This window comes from Protopterus annectens, chromosome 16.part0 (genome assembly GCF_019279795.1).
Source record: "Protopterus annectens isolate FY-2018-M chromosome 16.part0, PAN1.0, whole genome shotgun sequence".
NCBI classification, from domain to species: domain Eukaryota; kingdom Metazoa; phylum Chordata; order Ceratodontiformes; family Protopteridae; genus Protopterus; species Protopterus annectens.
In genome coordinates this window covers 294592914-294616297 of record NC_056750.1, presented here as the reverse complement: position 1 = coordinate 294616297, position 23384 = coordinate 294592914, and the positions used below count along the sequence as shown (strand labels likewise).

The 23384-nt window shown below is 36.7% G+C and overlaps 1 protein-coding gene across 1 annotated transcript in view; it reads right to left on the bottom strand.

The window, feature by feature from the left end:
* Window positions 1–23384, bottom strand: part of LOC122790588 (collagen alpha-1(XXVII) chain-like) — a 1538899-nt gene that overhangs the window by 1017978 nt on the left and 497537 nt on the right. The window contains exon 16 of the mRNA XM_044058114.1: window positions 1610–1717. Coding sequence (XP_043914049.1) covers window positions 1610–1717 — 108 coding nt within the window. The remainder of the gene's footprint in view (window positions 1–1609; window positions 1718–23384) is intronic.

Below are 23384 nucleotides of genomic sequence, written 5' to 3'. Positions count from 1 at the left end.
ACTATATCTATATATGTATATCTGTTACTATCAATATGTCGAACATCAAAATAATTTTCGACAGACATATCAAAAGTAAACCTTGAAAGTCAAAAAATAGAACAAGTGACAATGTCAAATCCACTGATCGGATTCAGCAGATTTGACATTGTTTTCGAAAACACATGCTGTCCATGTAGGAGCTAATGTAAAGTAAACTCCTATACCTAACATCACGCCCTCTGTGGCCCCCACACCCCCTAACTATATATTCCAACTCTGAGATCACGCTACAGTGAAGAAAGGCCAGAATTTCCCAAACAGCACTGTACCACAATCTCTGTACAGTTCTTCAAATTTATATTAGCAAATGCACAGTGCATTAGCTAATATAAACTTTCGGACATTGAGATGTTCGGCCAAATGAACATTCAAACATCTGTGTTTTGAATGTTTTATCTGCGGATATCTCAATCCCGAAATTTTAATAGTAAACCTACATATATATATAGATATATATATATATAGAGAGAGAGAGAGAGAGAGAGAAGCCATTCCTAAAGTCATTAATAGAAGAGAAGTGAAAATCACTTATCCCCAAAAGCATGAGCTCAGAGCCTCTGCAACCTTCTGGTTAAAGGGACAAATGAAATCTGGGGTATTCTGACAGCTGACAGGGAATTATGAGTAGAGCCCTGGATACAAAGGTTTGAAGTTACAGAGGCCAGATCTGAGTCCCAAACGTTGAATCAGACGAAAATGGACAACATCAGATTACAATGTTCTAATAAACTATATGACCTCTGCTTCACATCATGCTTATTTGGAAGCCTCCAAAAGATTTTACATTTTAAGTCTTTGGACATGTCAGTCACTATTACAGGGCTTTTCTACTTCTTTGTTTCCAGGGTTCATCGTCTTAGCCTGATATGCCTTTACCTCTTACAGGTCTGGAGAAGTTCCATTTGTCCAGAATACAAAACTTATATAGTTAATAATTTTCCAAACTTTGATTTTTTTTTTTTTTGTTTCATAACTTGCATAGGTCTGCATGGTTGTAAGTAAAGCAAGGTAGAAAGGCACGAAGCTCACACTCGCACGTGCTCACACACACACACACACACACACACACACACACACACGCACACACACACGCACACACACACACACACACGCGCACAACTTTGTCTGCGTTTATCTAACTCTAACTTCCAAAATCTTAGCACTCTTTATATTCATCAGGAACTTTCCTATGATGGAGAAACAGACTGAGAATTTCATCTTTCAGGTGACAGTTTGGTACGTAACCTTTGTAAAAGAAAACTACTGCGTTTTTTTTTTTTTTTTTAGGGCCTCTACTTTTTGCAAAGCTCTTCAGCTCTCTTGCAGGCTACAGCACTAACCTATTCACCAAACAAAAAGTGAACATCTCAGAAAGCATTATCATGTTTGACATATCCTGTGATGAAGTTAAAAGGCCCTGATGCTTCCAAGTATAAAATTTGACAAGCAACTTCACACTTGAAGAACTGATAATACAATCTTTCAGTTAGATTTGTACTTCATTTGGATAGTACTTGAGTTCTGTTACATTAAGAAAGGCAATAATAATTTGTTTTTCCTTACTCACCCGAACACCTGTGATTCCAGGATCTCCGGGAGGCCCTTCTTTTCCTTTTAGGCCTTCAGCTCCTTTTTCACCTATCTCTTCCTCAGGACCTCTCTCACCCTTCTCTCCCTGTAATAATGACAGAAAATGAATAATAAACTACTCAGGTACATGCATTATCCTTCTGCAAATTACAAAGTGTATAAAAAAACAACAACAACATTATATTAAACCTGAAGAGTCAGAGGAGAAAAAGAGGATAAGCTATAACAAAGTGTGGGGCTTTAATGTTACACCAAACAGACTCTACATAATATTTCTCTTAAATCATGTATTGACCTTGGAAGACCAAACAACAGGCATGAGTCAGGCAGTGCCTCTTCTCAAGTCACTGTTCCTATAGCACTGCAGATGACTGAACTAAATATACCTAAGCAAGCTTTACTGGCATAGAGGATGGAGACCTGGTATGGATAGAGATAATCGGGGTGAAAAGAATGAGCGTCAAAAGACAGTTATCTAACATAGAAGGAGGGGCAGGAGACAGCATTTTCAGTGCAGTATCCTCTGCTGGAGACTATCCATAGGCTTGTGAACTGTTTAAGAATATAAAACTGTATTCCAGCTGTACAATTAAAGATGCTGATATATCACAGTGGATACACTGTTATACTAATCCTGTTCTCTAAATGCAGATGATTTAAAAGGATAGCTAAGCTGCGGCATATACAGAAAAATAATCTAAACTGGTTATATATGACGGCCAATTGAAATTTAGCCCTCAGTTCTCCCCAACATCTGCACATAAGATGAGGTTACAGAAAAGTACTTCCAATGGAAAAGGAGATGTCTCATAGGCAATGTGGTTTGCTATAGCCAGGTGTAACCAGAGGAAATAAAGTGTCAGTAGAGTGCAGGGAGGGATAGTTGTTCAGACTACAAAGGATCCTACCCCATTAAAGCTAGGGTTACCACCTGTCCCACTTTGCAAGGGTCAGTCCCTCTTTGGGCAGTTGTGTCCTGACAAAAAATATTAAAAATGGCAAATGTCCTGAGATTGTAGGACATAATTATGTCCCATATTTTATGTAATAGTTGCATAAAATAGTTATTTCTGTATCTAAAATACCTAAATGTTACAAGAAACAGAATAAGCAACTAAAGTGCTGCAAGAATAAGCTTTTATTTAGGCAAAAAAAGTTAAGTTCTATCCTTTGTACTGACCGTGGGTATGTGTCGGCCTGTAAAATCTGATGTGTGTCCTGAAAATGTCCCACTTTGGCCATTTGAAAAGGTGGCAACCCTAATTAAAGCAAGATTTTTTGAAGTGGAAATAAAAGAGACAATGAAAACATTCAGGGTGGTAGTGATTTTGAAAGACTGGGGAGACACAAATGACATAAGGAATTACAGACCTTAATAAAAAGTGCTTGCAAGGATACTAGATGAGATTCTGCTGAAAATAATATAGGAATGGCAGAATGCCTTTCCAAAAGGAAAGAAGGACAGGAATTAGTTTGTGGGCTATAATGGAGTTGATAGACAAAGAAGAGTAAAATAATGGAACACAGGTAGGGATGATCTTTTTGACCTATAAAAGGCCTTTGACACAGTCAGATGAGAATTCTTCCGGGAGATACTAGGAAAAAAAAAGACAAATGGGGGAAAATGTATGAAAATGATCCAGAAACAGAGTTGGTGGCAAATGGTGGCATTTCCAATGGTGGTAAATGGCAAAATTTCCAGTGCACTAAACATAGAGAAGGGAACCAAATGTGGGTGCCCTCTCTCCCTGGGGTTCTTCAGACTAGTAATAAAAGTGCTGAGAATGGAGTTGTGAAGACGCTAATGCAGTTGGAGGGAAGAACAGAAGAAAAGACAAGGTTCCCAAAGTATGTGGATTACTACATGCTTATGGTACAGAACACTGAGATGGCAGTAAAATAAATAATGACAAGTTTTGCAAAGTTTGAAAGGATGTCGGGGCTCAGATTCAACGTAAAAAGAAAGTGGTGGTCAGTATAGGGGAAGGAAAAGGAAAGAGATGAGTAGGACACAATTATAACAGGGAGTAACACCTGGAGTATATGTAGAACACACATTTAATGATACAATAGATAACAGCTTGGAGATGGGAATGGAAAAATAAGTAGAATCAATATGATCAGAATGATGATTCTCTCACTTACATCACATGTACTAGGAAACCTGACAGTGGATCCAATGGAAACAAAACAACTAAAATTACAGAAGGACTCGGAAGAGTGGATAAAGAAAAAGAAAGGGAAAAGGGTTGCAAAAAACAGGCTAAGACTGAATATGAAAAAATGGAAATTAGGGACTCTCACAAATATCCATGTAAGTCTTAGCATATAACCTACTAAAGAGGATAAAGAGTAAGGGGTAGACCAAAAGGCAAGAGGAGGCAGGACAAATAGGATGGTGGGAAAATATAACACAATGAATGAGTAGACACCAAAGATATTGGGTAAATTGACTTGGGACAAGGAAAAGAGACATATGAGAGGAATAAGGATGAGGCGCATTCAATGGGAAGAAACAAGTAGAGCAATAAAAGAAAAAGGAGAATAAAAATTATAAAAGAAAATTAAAAAAAAAAAAAAAAAAAAGGAGAGTGAGTGTTAGGAAAGGGAGGGGCAAGAAGACAAACAGTATTCAAGACCCTAGAGGAATTTGGATTATCATAAAATGAATGGTGGACATACATCAGATTGAGAAAAAGAGTTCAAATACTGTTAAGTTCTACTCTTAACAGCTGCTTTCTCAGCAGCACATTCCACTGATGTAGCATCAGGATTTATTCAGATACAATTTTCTCCTAGCAAACGTCCAAGGTTTGTAAATAAATTAGCAAAATTATGACAGGATATCATTTTCATGGCTCTGTACATTATATAAGATGTCTCTGTGACTATGTGGCTTTACCCGAGTCTGTACAGGAACATGTTCAACCTCTGCTTTTATAGTGCGAATTTGTTTAATACCCCTTAACTTCTCACAATCCAAACTACTTAGAATGTTAGGAGAATTAACTTCCTTAAGTGTTGTAATTTGAAATGCATTTTTTAAACAATAATATGTCTGCAGTTTTTGACCCAATGACTATACTTGGATCATTGAACGTTACTACTGATGCACAGCTCTAATGTCTGTGTATTTTAGCTACAATGCTTCAAAATCATATTCAGACAAAATGACATTCTGCACTTGTGTTTAATTTAAATTCAGCAGTTTGGTTATTATTTTTCATATTTTTTGGCCAACAATCTAACCTGTATTCTTGTTTCCACTTCAAATGCATTGTCAGACATTACTGCATCAGTATTTTGCACATCAGTAGCACCAACAAAAATGCAAACTTTTCTGACCACACTTTTCTTTTACAGATCTTTGTAAATTGATTATAACACAGCATCTACTAAACTGGTTAATCAAGGGACAAGAATACTTATTCCTTGTATTCACTGCCACACTTGGATATTATGTCCCCATAACTTTCCCCACATGTAGCAGTTGAAAATTTGTGATCATCCATATAGTTATCCAGACTGGATTTAAACATTACTAGAGACATATTCTGTTTGATATCTAAGGTCAGTCTATTCCATAAATGGTAAATACAGTTAACCAAATTTGCAGGCCTTAGCTTGATTCTTTATCAAATATCTATAACCCTGAGGAATTCTATACCCTTGTGAAGAACAGATGGTCAATAAATGTCAGTTTTTTTCTAGGCTCAAAAGAAGAAGTACAGAACTTATCTCCAATTGCTGCTGTCTTTTTTCCTCTTCCAGAAAGCTAAAAGTGTTAAATACCTTCAAGGCTTCTTTCACAGTGTCATGCAGAAATGTGGACATACTATTTTAGGATTCTTGACTTGAGAAACAAAATGAATTTCAGAATACAAAACTAGAGTTGGATACTCTATGTTTAATTGTAAATTATATTTCTGCACTTTAAACACACAGACTCTCAAATAATAAACATGCTTATTCACTCCTGACTCCACCTAAGAACGGACATTCATCGGGATGCTCAATAAGTAACAGCCACTCTGGATGTGTTACCAGCCCTCATGTAGTCTTTATACTTGCTGTTTCTTGAAACAATGTATGATACGACTAACAGCTTCCTTTAGGTAGGTATTAGTATGTTTCAAGGGCTATATCTCGTATGTTGTCCTCATGTTATATGTTTGACAGACCGTGTCTAACCAGTACGTTTGAGCTGGGAAGCCTGTTGTTCCATTGTTACTGTAATACATTTTATGGCTGGGATCTTGCACTCTTTAATTACAATCTACTGCCTCATTATCATGGATTCTCTCCATACCTTTTCAAAACAAAATTTTAATTGCTGTCAACAGGTTTTCAAACATGTAAAATATGGATTTCCAGCAGCCTATCCATGGAAGAGGAGCACTTAAAAAATAAAAGGTAGTACACATGGATTCAAATAGCATATGGTTTACTCTTTGCCGTCTGCAAACATACCTTTGTGTTATCTTCTGTTTAAATAGTTTATAAACTGGAGAGGTTGGTAAATCTGAGCTACAATAAAAAAAACAGTTTTCTCTTTAGTTAAATGTTTGCTATGCTTGTTGATACGCATATCATAGCCTTTTCATAAAGATTTTATATTATTCCCTTTCATTACATTTAATTTCTTACAACATGTAGCTGGGAGTTGTAAGGCACAGTCTTTACTTAACTATTCTGAATGATTAAATGAAGCAGCTCACTGAAGTGGAAATCCTTACACCCTTCCTGAAATAGCTATATTATGTACTTTTCATAAAGACTTTAAGTTATTCTTTTTCTTTACAGTTAATATTTTACAATGTCTAGCTAAGAGAAACAAGGTATATGCTTTACTTAACTATGCCTGAACGATTAGCTGACCGGGTTCACTAAGGTAGACATCTCTGTTCCCATCTGAAACAACTAGGGTCCTATTTAGAGTTGTCAATATTTATAATCGTAAATGCTTGTAGGTTGAAAGGTATTACATTCATTGAACTTAAAATGGGATATCACTTATAATACCTCAAATGACCCAGGGCCTTAAGTATCTCAATAATGCAGAATATGAATTTTTGTGACAGCAACTGATATGGAGACCAATATCTGTTTAGATCTTAAAGGATTTCTCAAAGGCAATTTCAGTATTTGAAATTTAAAATTAACATTCTAATTCTAAAAAAGTTGTCACATCTTAATAATATGTTTATTTTCTTCTCAGTCTGTTAAGCTAAAATTTTCCATGCTAGCTGTTGCTCAGGCTTAACCAAATTAGAAAGGCTATAAATGCTGCTATGCCGCTACAGCATTCATTTTCAAGTAAGGAAGTCCTAGCCCTCCATGGGATGGGGGGGTCTAAATGAGGATGATACATAATCCTGGGTTTACATAGCAACCTTAAGAAATAATTTATAGTTTTGATTCAATATGTTATAATAGATTCTAAGCCTGGGCCCTAAAGCACAGATATAAAATATAAAAGTTTTGAAACTAATATCATCTTTATTGACAATATCCTGTGTTCCAGCAGAAACAAAATAATTCTCCAGTCCTCAATAATACAAATGATTTAACTTTGAAAAAATATAGCTTTTTTTAATGATTTCCAGAACAGTAAAACATATTATTATGCTTAAATATGTTATACTTGTGGTATTACATTTAAAACATAAGTTGTTTTTTGATAAAATTACTAGGAGTATAATTAACTTAACTCGTTTTTTTTTCATTTATTTTGTATCCCGTGATGTCCCTATATTATTTTAAAATAGAAAGCTGGGTAGTGAAAGGGCATTAAGATTAGAAAATGCCAATAAAATATAATGTGCAAAGATTCCAGCTTACATGTAACATTCTCAGCAATTGCTCTTTCTATGAGAGTGCTTTCTAAAAACCTGAGTTAATAGTTTGTTGTTAACGTTAGCATTAAAGGTGAAAGAGGACATTTTTACAAGCTGCTTTAATAATGGGGTATAAAAGTACGAAACAGTCAAACCTATTTTAATGTAGACACTAGTAGAAGAACTATTATGCAGATTAGAGTATATGGTCTTAAATTGTGTTGGCAAGGACATGGAGGTCAGAACCAGAAACTGTACTGCCAGAAAAGCTTACCAAAGACATTCTCTAAATTTAAACAAAAATGCTACTGGAAATATTTGTAACTGTCCTTGCAGTATTATGAAAATATTTATCTTTGGTATTACTTATAGTGTGATAACCCAGAATAAAACCTGTTTGAATCTTGAGGACTATGCTTACATATATTGTCTGTCCTGTCCTGGGATTGCAAGCTTATTGTAGTGGGTTTTTTTCTAACCTCCTGATTATTAGACCTATGTGGTCTGCAGCTTTTATCTGTAGCAGAAACATCCCTAGCATACTGGTCACAGAGGACGGGCCAGCCTAACAACAACCTCAATACCCTCTACAACAGCACATTTAAAGAATCACAGAATTTCAACAGGAAAAGACATATTAGGAACTATCATGAATAAGGCCTGGAGGTACTGTTCACCAGATAGATCCTGGAGGTTGGGTAATCCACATTGTACAGCTGGTCTCAGCCTGGAAAAGCTGCATGGAGCCACTGTTTAGGTTTACCAACAGTAGGGTGAAGGGTGGTGGTTTGGATGCAAGACCAGAAAAGTGGCGCAGAGGATCAGGATGGAAAAATATGGATAAGACCCTGGCAATGAAAAATGACTCTTAAGGAAAGTCATCTCTCTGCCAGAGAAGGAACTGAAGCTTGTGTAACAGGTTTTACCTCTACACATAGCATTCACTCTAGAAACAGACTTCCCAAGGTAAGGAGACTCTCTCCTTCTCTGAAACTTATCCTCACCAAAGGCCCTAAGGAAATATGGAGATACGCAGAAGCCCCTGACAGGGTACTTTTAAGGTGTAATTTGTACCAGCAAATGATAGGGTCTCCATAATATGACTAACAGAAAGGAAAATTGTGTCTGCTGTTTCTGCACATTCACCTAACAACTATTCAGAGTACTTTGAGGAACTAAACTAGACAAATTATAACCCCGCAGCTTCCCATTAAAAGCAATGCGGGAATTTAACCAAGAAGTGTGAGGTCATGCCATTTATTTGCATGACCTCCTAAGTCTACTCTACAAAATAGTAACAGGTCATGGGTAGCCAACTCATGTCCTATTACTGTGCACTCTAGGGACCTGTCATCAGTTGCTCTTATCAACTGATTGCAATGCTCTCCTAGCAATCATTAGTCATATAGCTAGAGACTACCAGGAGCTACAGATTTGCAGCTTTCTGTAACAGTTTTCTCTTGCATGTATGTGTTTTTTATTTAACTTATAGCAGGGAACCAGACAGATCTGAGGGTAGTATTAACAGCAGTCATTGTCCACTGCAAGACATAGCTACATTTCTGTTTTAATTTTACTACAATTAATGTTGGGGCTTGGATGGGGGCCTGCACCAGTAACTTGAAATACATTACTGTGTGATCATCATGAATGGCTATCTGTTTGAGGGGACTGCTGGTGGATGAAAGCAAATGACAGGTTGATCAAGTCTTTAGTGGGGTTGCAGCAATGTGTCTGAAATTTACAAACTGACCTGTGATCATTTGTTCTTTCACTTTTTCTTATATGAAACCAGGTGGATCTCTGTGCAGGGGTAACAGTACAAATTGCCCACAGCACTATACACTTACATAAAAGAATCCTAGTACAGAAAGAGTACAGGGGTCCAATCAGACAATGCAAAGTTATCCCTAATGAAATGGTTGCCCACCAGCCTAAACCTCCAGTGGTCACAATCAGCTACAAGCAGTAGTCAGAGAAAGTTCTAGGGTTAAAAAAAGACTACAAAATCTGAAAATCTGGAAATTAACTGGAATGAAAGCATGGGACTTCAAGGAAAAACGCATAGCTCCAGTAACTCAGAAAGAAGAGGAAATCTGGCAGGCCAGAGAAGAATGGCAACATCTTAAATCATCATGTGTGAACTGCACACAACAGATATGTGTCAGAGCCAGAAATGGAAATAAGGTACATCATGAAAGCTAGTGAGTGTATGGAGAAGTCCAGGAAGTTATCAAAGGAATGGCAGAATGTAGAAAGAAATGGAAGAGAGAGTGAACATGGCTAGGAAGGGATTCTGTCTGGCTAAGAAACAGGTTAACAGAGCAGTTGCAAAGACAAATGTATTCCAAGTTGCTTGACAGAGAAACTCTATCAGTTTCTTGAAAGTAAATTAGCAGTTGGCACAAAGAAGAAAAATAAGTTTGCAAGGCAAAGAAAGAAGGATAAAGAAAATAGCTGGCAGGCACCACTCATGAGGAACACCAGCACCAACCCGTTCATCAGTTCAGAATACATCAAGGACTGCTGGAAGGAGTATTTCAAGAAGATTCTGAATGAAGTCAACACAGCAAAAGCTATACTGATGCATGCACAATCCAAAACAGAGGACAAGATATCCAATCTAGATGAAGTATGAAGTTCACTAAAGAAAATTAAACCATGGAAAGCAGCAGGCACAGATGAAATCATAGCAGATATGACCTAGATGTTGGGTGTACTAGGGGAAAAACAGCTCCTGAGGGTACTCACATGCATATAGATATAGAGGTATAGTCCAGATGACTGGAGAATAAATATTCTAGTGTCACTCCACAAAAACAAATGGGTTTACTCACAAGTGTGGGCAGTACATACGTGTCAGACTCCTATCATACTTTAAGAGATTGCTGGATAGAGTGACTGATAAATGAATACACAGAATAGCTGAAAGTAAGATGGAAGATGAGCACTTCAGATTCAGATCAGAATGCACAAATGACAAAATGTTTACAGTGAGAGAGATAGTGGGGAAGACGCTGGAAACACTCAAACTGGGCATTCCTAGACATGGAAAAACATATGACAAGGTTCTAGGAAATGTGATCTGGGCAGTCCTGTGATATATCACAGTCCCACAAATACTGACAGAACTAGTGAGGGCTATGTATAAGCAACCAATGATATGAGTATGAATAGTGTTCAGACTCACTGAGACTTTCCCAGTGGGAATGAGTGTGCATCAGGGTTTAGCTCTGAGTCCACTCCTGTTTACACTGGAGTTGAACTACATCAGAAAACAGGTTGGAGGGAACAGGTCAACAAAGATGCTGTACACAGGCAATGTGGCACTACAACAAGACTCTGAACAGTAACTTCAGCAAAGGATAGAAGACTGGAATACAAAACTGAGAGCACATGGAATAAAACTGGGTACAGACAAGGCAGTTAAGATGGCAGCATTTGGAGGAAACAAAATAATCAGAAAATTGAAACAGCAAACAAAATAGTGGAACAGGCTAAAAGCTTCAAGTATCTGGGAAATGTGGTTGAGGAGAAGGAAACTCTGAATGAGGGGTCAAAGCTAAAATCAAAGGTACTGCAGGCAAAGTGTCACGATTAGTGTGTTACAGCAGAATGCCAAAGAAGCTAAAAAGTAAGGTGTACAAAGCAGTGGTGCAACCAGCACTTCTGTATGTCACAGAAACCAGAACAGTAAAAGCAAATCAGCTAGGTAAGGGTGGGGTGTTGATAAGTACAGTTGTGTAAGTCTTATGTACTTGTATCAGTAGATGTTCAAATTCCTCACTGCCTCAGCAGCATTTTGGGTTTTCTGCCGAGGTTACCCAGTACTGGTCTGCTTTCAAAAGCTCAGATTTCCCTTCTTCTCTCTTCCTGTGTCAGATGATTGACTGTGCATAACTTGAGAAGTTAGCCTTCAGCTGTCACAGGAAGTGAGTGTTGAAGCTTTTTCACTTCCACAGAAAAGGAAAGTATCTGAAACCAGAAAATATAGCAAGAGTAAATTCAAAGCCAGTCACAATACCATATAAAACCCAATCCAGCAACAACAGAATTAAAGAAGTTGAAACGTATCTCAGCTATGCATTATCCGGGGGATGGAGGGATGGTGGATGGTTGCTCCCACTAAGGCACTGAGGAATTCTAGCATCTACTATTACAGGTAAGTAGGACTTATGCAACTCTACTATGTTCATCATTCCCACTGCTTCAGTGGCATATTGGGTAAATTGCCAAAGCTTACCCTCCTTGGGAGATGGAAGAATAAGGATATAGGTGCCACTTGAGACTAGTCCTAGCAAGGTCTAACCTGCACTTTGAAAAGGAATCCAGTTTGCAGTGCTTTGGGAACCATGTTGCTGCCTCAAGAATGCTTCTAGAGTCCACCCCTTTCCAATATGCCATTAAACAGGATAAAGCACTAGTCAATGAGCCATAACCTTCCCTGGAGGAGATTTACCATGGTAGTAGTAACAAAAAACAATAGTTGAGGACAACCATTGTGCACTAACTTACTCAGAGACAGGCTGACTTTTCTTAGCCCCAGTATAGGAGACAAACAGCTGTTCAGTATTCCTAAAGGGTTTTGTTCTGTTAAGGTAGCATCTGAGCTGTCCATGTTCATCTACGGTATGTTGAATGTTTTCTCCCTTCTTTTTTTGCTTTAGGATAGAACACTGGAAGATGGCTTGATTCAAGGTGAGTTCAGTTTCAACTTTAGGCATGAATAATGGGTCAGTACATAGCATAACCCTGTCCTTGTGAAAAAGCAGCTAAGGCTGCCCGACCATGACCACTCGCAGATCACAGATTCACCTTGCAGATGACAGAGCAATGAGTAAAACCATCACCAAACTAATGAACCATAAATCAGGGTAGGTTCAAAAGGAGGCAAGATTAATTTTTCAAGAACAAAGTAGATATCCCAGGGAGAAGGAGGAGGAATTTGCTTCTGAGGGAGTCACTTGCATAACATTCCTTTCATAAACTCTTTCACAACAAGAAGAGACAAAACAGGGGGATCCTTGGGCAGACAAGCTGAGATGGCTGCACAATGCACTTTGATAAAGTATATGACAAACCATCTCTTACTAGTCCGCACAAGTATTTCAAAACCAGAGGAGTAGAAATCCCTTTGGGACTGTCATTACTGACCAGTCACCACCTAGAAAACTTATTCCACTCATAAACCTAGTTGTAGGTTTTCCTGCCTCCTTAAATACCTGCTGCATATCCTAATGAAAGATGTGCTTAAAAGGTATCAAAACAGATTCATCCAGGCTTTAGGTTTCAATTGCTCTAAGTTGGGATGTACCATTTGTCTTTAGTGTGTCAGCAGATCCAGTCTTTGTGGAAGCTTGTGGTAACTGCTCTTGGCCAATTTGATTAAAAGGAAGAACTGACTTTGCCTGCGCTAAAGAGGTTTACCACTATCTCTGTTAATTTCTTATGTATTGTTATATGTACATTGGAAATCAGTGGAAAGGATGGAAATGCATACAGGAACATTCCTGACCATGTATAATAAATAGCTGTACACTTAAATGACACATAAAACAATCTATAAAAAACAACCATGTTTTTTCATCTTCAACATACTCGATAAACTGGTGCATTCATTTATACCTGAATAAACGGTGGCATTCAACTTCAGGGCATTTAAAACAAGAATATATGAACACACCACTGATATAGTCAAAGGGGTGAAAACTAATGCATTGAGTAGGCATATAGAGAAACATAGTAGTCATAAGTTTCGGTTTTTGGTTATTCAACACATTATTAATGATGTACAAGGTAGGGTTGTACCTGAACATCTAGATGCATGTGAATTGCTTTGGCAGCTGAAGTTGAATGCCACCGTTTACCCAGGTATAAATGAATGCACCAGTTTATCGAGTATATTGAAGATGAAAAAACATGGTTGTTTTTTATAGATTGTTTTATGTGTTAATTAAGTGTACAACTATTTATTATTAAGTATATTAAGTGTATTAACATTTTTTACGTATTCAGGGTATGTGTTTTTAAATGGAATGAATTAAAATTGAGTAAATGATTAATTAGGAAGGGTATAAAGTAAAGTTAAGTAAGGGAGTTGTTCTGATGAAGTCTGGTTCATATAACAGATGAAAGTGCTCAACTGTATGTTCTGAATAAACCTGTGTTTTGGTCTCTCCTAGACTTTCTCTGATCTATGTTCTGCACTAGTGACGAGACTGAGGTACATCAGGACAGCATCACTTAATGCTGCAGAGGAGCATTTTTTAGTTATGACCTATGTTCCCTCCCCCTTCGTACACACATATATAAAAGGGAAGTGTTAAGTAAGAGAGTTGTTCTGATGAAGTCTGGTTCATGTAACAGATGAAAGCACTCAACTGTATGTTCTGAATAAATCTGTGTTTTGCACTACCTTGGTTTTCTTCTGCTGGTGTGTACACCCATTTTGGTTGTTGTTTGCTGTCCATGGTTATTATGTCTAAAGGATCTACTAGTGGAGGTGGACCTGGTGGTGCAGTGCAGAATACGGGTACAGCTACCAATAGTGATATTATGGACCGTTTGCAACACATGAGTTCACAACTTAATGTTATTTCTGCTCAACTGCAAAATAACTCAAGCCCCCAGTCACAGGGATTTGGTAGTTTGGGGTTACCATTGACCCAACTTATCCGGATGGTACTTTCCTTAATTTTTCTGACAACATGTATCAGAGAATTTGGAAAACAAATCCTTTTAATTACAATACTGAAGGTGGGGCAGTTAAGAAAGCAGTGACTACTGTTCACACCTTAGCCGAGCGAATAAAACAGTTTGAGGACTCTTTATTACAGTATAAAAAGCTTCAGCTTGAGAATAAGTATCTTGAAAGGAACACTGAATTAAAACAAGTCCCTAAGGGGCTTAGAGTGTGTTGTTTACCAAATTCTGCAATTAACAATCAAGAATTTTTAAAGGGATTGGAGTATTTATTTAACTCTGCAGGTTTGGATGTGCTTAAATTAATGGTTAAATACAACTTAAAAATAGACGAGTTAACAATTTTGGAGGAGCACATTCAGTGCATTACTAGTGATTTATTTTTTTCACAACTAAAAGCTTCTTTTGACAGAGCTTTTACTCAGATGGAAAATGTTTGTAACAATATTTTCACTCAGAAGTGCAATAAACTGCAAAGAGATTTAGACGACTACAGAAAAGGGAGGGCGTACCCAAGGTTAACCGGCATTTCGGATGATCAGAGGCATTTCACCAATCAAAATCAGAGAGGATCGGAAGCCGATCTGACGTATGAGGGATGATTACATCAGCAGTCTACACCGGAAGTACCAGAAGTTCGGAATTCACAACGGCTACAACATAAGGCACAGCAGGAGTATTTTTCCTCCCAACGTTCCAGGAACAGAGGTTATCAGGATACGAGTTATGGGGACAGATGTCAAGCCCAGGGAGCACGTCTAAAGAGATGGAATGTGGGTTACAACAACCGCAGAGTGTACTAACTGCTTCTTTTACAGGTAACTGTGTTTATTTTACCAAGGCAAATTGTGTTGTTATCGAGCAAAACTTTTCAACGTTAAATGGGGAAGCAGACAATGCAATAGGAAGTGGGTTTGATGTTGACTGTGGTTTTATTGCGCCTATTTGTTCAGCGTTTGAAGGAGAAGTGGACAATGCATCAGGTTTAAATAACGACTTGGGGAGTGGGTTTGATGTTAATTTTGAAGCTTCAGTATACTCTATATCTGGAAATGAAGACACTTGTAGTACAAATGGAGCTAAATATACTGTATGCAAACTGTTAAAATGAAAAACCTGGGGCATGTTGAGGATTTTGACATTGTTACAGTACACCCAGTGTTAAGTGAAAAAAGTTCAGCCATGTTTAGCAAATGTAAATTCTTTGAATGTTAGTTATGTATCTGATTTTATAGAAAATGATTTATCGGACATGTTTGTTATTGAACATAGTAATTTGGAGAGTAGTAATAGTGAACCGAACAAAATGCATCCTGATATTGTACTAAACACAGGGGGAGATTTTAAAGTATTTAATTTTTCTAGCAAATCGATTGAGTCTGCACATGTAGATGTTTTGTCAAAAGGTTTTACTTTTGTGCCATCAAGAAGAGCCAACTTGGTGAATGTTTTAATTGATTTTAAATTGTTTTTACGAAAACTTAACTTGGGTTTATATTTTAATAATCAGATGTGGAAAGGAATGAAGATGTGTTCATTAGATGGCCTAGTGTTTTTAATCCCCATTACACGACAAATTAATTATCTTCGATAAAATGTGTGAACTGGATTTGAGAGAACATCTAAGAATGTCTAACAGTAAAAAACAGGGTTTTGACAATCTTACCTTATATGAACAAAGGCTTTTAGAGGATATTGTGAGTGACAAAAATGTGTGGGTTATGAAGCTCGACAAAGGCAATGGGATGGTAATGATGGATATGGTGGATTATGTATGTGCAATGAATGGTATATTAACTGATGGTACTTATGAACAAATTTCTAAGAATGAAATTAATATTGCTCACCACAGAATTGACATGTTGTTGGATGACATGCTATTTCAGGGCAATATTACATTAGATGAACATAATTATATGAAAAATGAATACCCAGTTATAGGGAGTATATTTGGTATACCAAAGATTCATAAGTCTTTGGTAAATCCACCTTTTAGACCCATTGTTGATTCTAACAGATCAAAAACATTTTTTATATCCAGATTTTTGGATGAGAAGTTCAAAAAGGTGTTACAAACCTATGATTATATTTGTAGGGATTCTTGGCATTTTTTATCCAACCTTAATAATACTGAATTGACAGGAGAATTTTCTTTTGTAACCATGGATGTGTGTAATTTGTTCAGTGTGATTCCACATGTGACAGGCCTTGAATGGCTAGAAAGACAAATTGTCCTTTCTAACATTTTTGAAGGGTATAAGGTGTACACACTGGCTTCCTTAATGGAGGTTGTGTTGCACAATAACTTCATTTATTTTGAAGGTCAGTTTTTAGGCAAAGAGTTGGTGTGGAGATGGGGGCGGCATGTGCCCCCACCTTTTCCAAGTTGGTAATGTCCTTCTGGAAATCTAATATGGTCTTCAATAGTAATTATGCTCAATATATTACAAAATATACAAGAGTTTTGGATGGCATCTTTTTATTTGGTGTAGAAATTTAACTTTATTAGATGTTTTTTTTTCATAATATTAAAGATTTGGGTGGATTTTTAAAGTTTACATATCAATTTAGTGCAGAGGTCATCCAATACTTGGATGTTGAGATTTCAGTTGATAAAGAACTTAACATGCTGATTTCAAAGATTTTTAAAAGCCCACTTTTTCTAATGCATATCTTGATTATTCTAGCTGCCAGCCACCACATCAAAAGAAAGCTATGGTAAAAGGCCAAATGGTGAGGGCAGCAAGAATGACTACAAGAGATGAGGGCTTTCATCAAGAAATTGAATTTATTGAGAGCATGTTTATAAGTAGGGGCTATCCTAAACCCTTACTGACCAAAATTTAAAACGAAAAAGTTGGGAAAAGGAATAATAATATTTATTTACCCATTTTAAGAAGGATGGAAATGGAAGGTGCAGCACCAATGAGTAAAACAAGTGATATAATCTCTAGGTTTAGCAATGGTAGATTTTCTTTTGTTTGCACATACAACAGGGATACTACAAGTGTATGTGCAATTTTAAAGAAAAACTGGACTGTACCAACAGCTGATCAGGTTTTGTTAAGTAGGTTTGGGAAAGAATCAGTTTTTACATTTAAGAGAGATCTTAATTTTAAAAACCTACTGGAAATGAATGGTACACACTTGAAGGACATGCATATAAATCAAAAAAGAGGTAATTTCAAGTGTGGGAGGTGTAATCAATGTACGCATTTTTTAGAAACAAATCATCTTTTTGTGTTGAATGGTTACAAAATATATATCCACTCGCATTATAATTGTTGTTCTAAGAATGTGGTGTATTTATCTAAATGTTTAGATTGCCCTGTATTTTATGTGGGTAAAACCGCCAGGGCATTTAAAACAAGAATATATGAACACACCTCTGATATAGTCAAAGGGGTGAAAACTAATGCACTGAGTAGGCATACAGAGAAACACAGAAGTCATAAGTTTCGGTTTTTGGTTATTCAACACATTATTCATGATGTACAAGGTAGGGTTACACCTGAACATCTAGATGCATGTGAATTGTGTTGGCAGCTGAAGTTGAATGCCACCGTTTACCCAGGTATAAATAAATGCACCAGTTTATCGAGTATATTGAAGATGAAAAAACATGGTTGTTTTTTATAGATTGTTTTTTGTAGATTGTTTTATGTGTTATTTAAGTGTACAACTATTTATTATTAAGTATATTAAGTGTGTTAACATTTTTTTACTTATTCAGGGTGTGTGTTTTTAAATGGAATTAATTAAAATTGAGTAATTGATTAATTAGGAAGGGTATAAAAGGGAAGTGTTAACTAAGAGAGTTGTTCTGATGAAGTCTGGTTCATGTAACAGATGAAAGCGCTCAACTGTATGTTCTGAATAAACCTGTGTTTTGGACTACCTTGGTTTTCTTCTGCTGGTGTGTACCCATTTTGGTTGTTGTTTTCTGTCCACGGTTATTGAAGTCCAGGGGAGGCCTGTCAGGTTTGGTAGACCTGTTGGAAGAGTGGAGACTTTTGGGGGCAGCGGAGGGTCAGCTACAAGTGTGTGTGTGTGGGGGGGGGGGGTACAGATATAAAAATAAAATCAAGCTGCAGTTGTTACTTTGTGTTTGAGGGCATCTGTAACCTTGTCCAATTGTGTCTGGCAGATAATTATGCCAGTAGCACTACTTAAAAATGTCATGAATAAATGCTGAACCACTTTAGACATTTTTAAATACAAGGAGCAATAAAGTCAAAAAGCCTGCATTCTGTTGACTGATCTTCTGAAAATGCTCAGTAGTTTAGGGGTTAATGCAGCTATGCTCCTCTTATTAACAATAACTATGATTACCTCAGCTAATATATATAACTGTGTACTATAATTGGCTCCCTATCAGATGTATGGGATCTGAAATTGAAAGTCACATTTGTAGTTAGGTCAACTGGCATCCTGAGCAGTTCCAAGACCGCTGTCCCCCTCATCCCAAAGATGCAAACCAAAAATAAAAGTTTCCTGCTCCATGCTGCAATTAATTTATACAACTATGATATCAGCCAATGTTATTTAAATGAATGCCAGTACTACACTGGCACTCATTTGGAAAGTGTTATGAGGTGACAATTCTGGCGCCTAACAGCTTGCTTCCAGGGCGACCGCCTCTTTGCACTACCTTAGCTATGGTACTGTTATGAGTCTTGAAACTTGGAGTAATAAACTGTAACATGAAAAAAAGTGAAGCTTGCTACTATATCATTAAAGCATTTTTTTCAGGGAGGTTTCATTCCCCACATACATAACCGATGTGAGAACAGCTATACTTTGGAGCAGATAGAATATGCCAAGGTGCTACATCCTCAGACTTATGGAATTCTAGAACACAACCTTTTTGCTTAATCATTTAGAAGAAAAACTAGTTTCAGCTGCTTCAGGATTCCACATCTTCTTAACTTGTCTGTCAGAATCTATTTAGTCCATGGAAGGCTGCCTACTGCCATCCATTTAGATTTTTGCAATTTCACAGCTAAGGAAGAAGGAAGCAGAATGATTATCGATGCCTTATTCTGACAAAATCAAATCAGTTCTTCAGAGTTATGTAGCCATTACTAGCCATGCCTGGTCTGTGACTCTCAGAAAACATCTCTCACCTGTAGAAGACAATATTTAACCCCATCTGCCACTTCCTTAGAACACACACACACACACACACACACACACACGCACACCCCCCCCCACACACACACATACATATATATATATATATATATATATATATATATATATATATATGTCTTATTCCTAAGTAGACTGCAATAAAGAAGGCTGTGACATCAAGAAGTAGTTGGTAAGTTCATTCCTACAGCAATTAAACCTTCTTCTGAAAAGTCTCACTAAGAAAAATTGCATTGTCTTTCAAGTATAATATGATAACATTTTAACCACCCTTTTCTCTTGCCTGTTCATGAAAGATGATCACATGCTGCTCTTTCACTTTTCAGACTCAGTTCTCTACACTGCTTATTTAGAAAATATTTTTGCATGGTTTCTTTCGGAAATTTGTTAATAAATGAACAACTGTATTCTTGCAGTTACTAATTTATTGGGAATTGGTATAGTGGTTGGCATAATGCCAGTTTTAGAGCATATTTACTGATATGTCTTGCATCCATAAGGTTTGTCATTCCATCAGACACCTGAGTCTGCAATATATTCAACATTAAGCCTCCTGAGACCATGACCACATATAATTTGAAATTCGACCCAATGAAAATAACATTGGCTGAGTTACACAAACATGATCCACAATCACACAGGACTAGGTGCACTTTCCAAACCCAATACCATGACGAATACTTCAGAAGACAAACAATAATGCTGAAGCCTGGCTTGACATCTGGGAATAATGTCCAAGCTATAAACTAATTTGCTTTTCCTGTTCTAACTTCCAGTTTTAGGGTGACTGACTGGCCCCAAAAAGTATTGGATTAACTGCACAAGAAAAATAAACTATTTCATGCTTATCAAATAATATATAAAAGGTGTATACAAAGATTACATATTTCTCCCACTGAAGGAGGTATGGGCCTCCTTAAAATTGATTACATGTCTAGATCTGCAATCATGGGACTGCATACCTATCTGCTGACCTCATCAGATCCAAGACATCTTTGCTTTATTTAACAGAAGTATTTCAGTATCAAATTGGCATGGACATCACTTGCCAAACCAAAAGTTGGCAAAAATCAGACGGAAACTGAGTGTGCCAGAAAGAATACAAGGACAAAGGTTCAAATAAGAAGGAAAGAAAATTGGAAAATCCATAAATATAGTAGCAAGTTCAGAGATCTCCTGGAACAACCTTGACCAAGATATTGACACAGGAATGGTTAGACAGATGAATTGAAACCAAAAGATGAAAGGCTAATAATGAAGGCCCAATATAATACTATACACTGCGCAACTGTGACAGTAAAGACAACCCTGGAACATATAATCATTGCTGGAGTGTATAGACCACAAAAGTCAAGTGCAGATGACCTAGTGGAATTCATACATTTCTTGCATGAAACACAGGAGATTAAGAATAATATTAGCTGGGGACTTAAATTTATCAGATGCAGACTGGAATAATATTGATTTAACAACGTTAGTAAGGAAATCATTCACAACGTATATTCAGGAACAACAACTGCTTCATATTGTAAAAAAACTTACCCGGGGACAGAACATGCTAGACATTGTTTGTGTTTCTAAAGAAGTTACTGTTACTTCAAGTCAAGTTTTACCAGCGTTAATGTGCAATGATCATGGGGTTATAAAGGTTAATTTGTTGCTAGATAATTCTGCCAAACTGAAATCTAAACCAATGCACAGAAGGTTAATTACAGATTATATGGAAGTAAAACAGTCACTATGTAAAACTAAATGGAGTGAGGTGTTCAGTGGAAAAACTGCAGATGGAATGTGGAAATTTTTGAAACGGAAATTGTTTGAGTGCAAAAAAAAATGTTTAACATCAGGATCTAGGCATACAACATCAGGGGGATGCATTTCCATAAGAACAACATATCTGATTAAGGTGAGAGACAAAAAATATAAGAAATGGAAGAGAGGCCAAACTACAACTTTGAAAACTGAAATAAACAAGCTGGAAAAAAAGATTAAGCATAGGCTGATACAAGATCAAGAAATATTTGAAGAAAGTTTATATAAAGATACTGAACATAATAGGAAACCTTTTTATAGATACATAAGATGTGGAAGGGGTAAAACACACACAAATTGATAAACTGTGTGCAGATTCTAAAATTTATTCTCAGGCACTACAGATTATATTTACGTATTTATTTATTTTATTTGACATTTGTTAACCAGGTTGGTCCAAATGGGCCAGAAGCCCATTTTCAGTGGAGACCCGAGGAGAAAAGCTCCAGAGTATTTACATAAATACATTCACAGTAAAATAAAATGATATATTCTAACTTATACACAGTAGTTAAGAGTGAAACAGTACAACAAGGAAATATACAAAAACAAAAAAGGATTGAGCACCAAAAAATACAGTTTAAAAAAAATTACAATTGAAAGTAAGTGGCATCACTGATTGTGTACAGTATATATTTACAGCTGATGTCTAGGAAAGAACAAAAATAGAGGTTGAAGGAGTCGATGACCTCTAAGAATTTCAGTAATAAAAAATATAATACAATACATAAAATACAATACATACATACAAAATTACATTGCTATAGATATATTTACAAAATCTTATGGAAAACAGTTTGGCTCCACAAAACGGGTGATAAGTTGTCCCAATGACATCCAGGTAACCCCAGATACTGGAATCAAATTAAATTATATAAAAAAAGAACTGCACAAACTGGATCCAAACAAAGCACAGGGAGGAGACGAAATTATTAACAATGACCTGATAACATTTCAGCAAGTACTTACAGTACCATATTTATGTAAAGGCGAAAGCCAAATTAATCAACATAAAGAAGGCAGCCCCAAAGATATTCAAAGAGAAATACAGACAAAGGCATCCAGATATGGAAAATTTCGTAATAAAAAAAATAGTATCACAAAGGGTGAATGTAGAAAAGAAGATTAGTAAAGTAGAAGTTAAAAAATAGAAGTTGAAGCTATGGAATGCCTGCAAAGTGAAGGATTTGATGTAGAAGATCGAACACAGGTTACATCATAGCATGATGGAACGAGTCCCCAAAGTAAGAAGAAACAGGAAGATCAGGAGATATCTAAAGAAGAAATATGGACATGGGAAAGAAAAAGAGATCTATTATGGCGTAATATCTATGCAAAGGAGGAAAGCAAAACTAATCAATACAAAAAGGGCAGCACCAAAGATATTTGAAGGGAAATACAGCTAAAGGAATCCGCCATGGAAAACTTTACAATATAAAAATAAGAAGACAAAGAGGAAAAGCAGAAAAGGAGATCAGTAATGGAGAAGTTAAAGAAATAGAAACTGAGGCCATGAAGTACCTCCAAAGTGAAGGATTCTGTGTAGAAAATCTAATTCAGAAAGTACCACAACAGGACAGAGGAATGGAATTTCAAATTAAGGGGAAACCAGTGGAATGGGAAGCATTTAGTCAGGTGCCATATGAAGATATTTTGGAGCCTTCCACAGAAAACCAGTATAAACATTCGCTTGAACCTGGACAGCAAGGGAAGGAACAGGAAACTGTGGAAACTCTGATGCAGTTAATGTTGAGGAGTGATAGGTCAGTGACTTCTCATATGGCAGAGCAACGGATGGCACAGGAAGAAATTGAAGAGAATGTGGCACAGGAAGATACAATACAACTTTCTATAGAATGCCTGCAAGAAATGGAAAACAAAAAATGTGCCCTCAGTTTAGAAGAAACTGAGCTAAGAGAAGAGTTGCTTGACTTAATAGAGATAGACAAACATATTAAGATCAATGAAAAAAATAGACTGCAGAAGGTCAATAATCCCAAAAAGTCAGAAGTCCCTAGAGATTCATGCGATATAACAAAAGTAAACCGGACATATTACTGTGCAGCTAAACTAATAACTGATAAAGTTCTACCACAAGAACACAGGGTAGTAAGGAAGAGAAAGGGGAGAAATTAAATACCATCATGGAAGTATCGAATACAGAAAACCATAAAGCAGCTTAGACAAGAAGTGCCATTATTAGAAGAGTAAAGAAGAGGGAAGAGATCAGCAAAATTACTCAGAAAGATA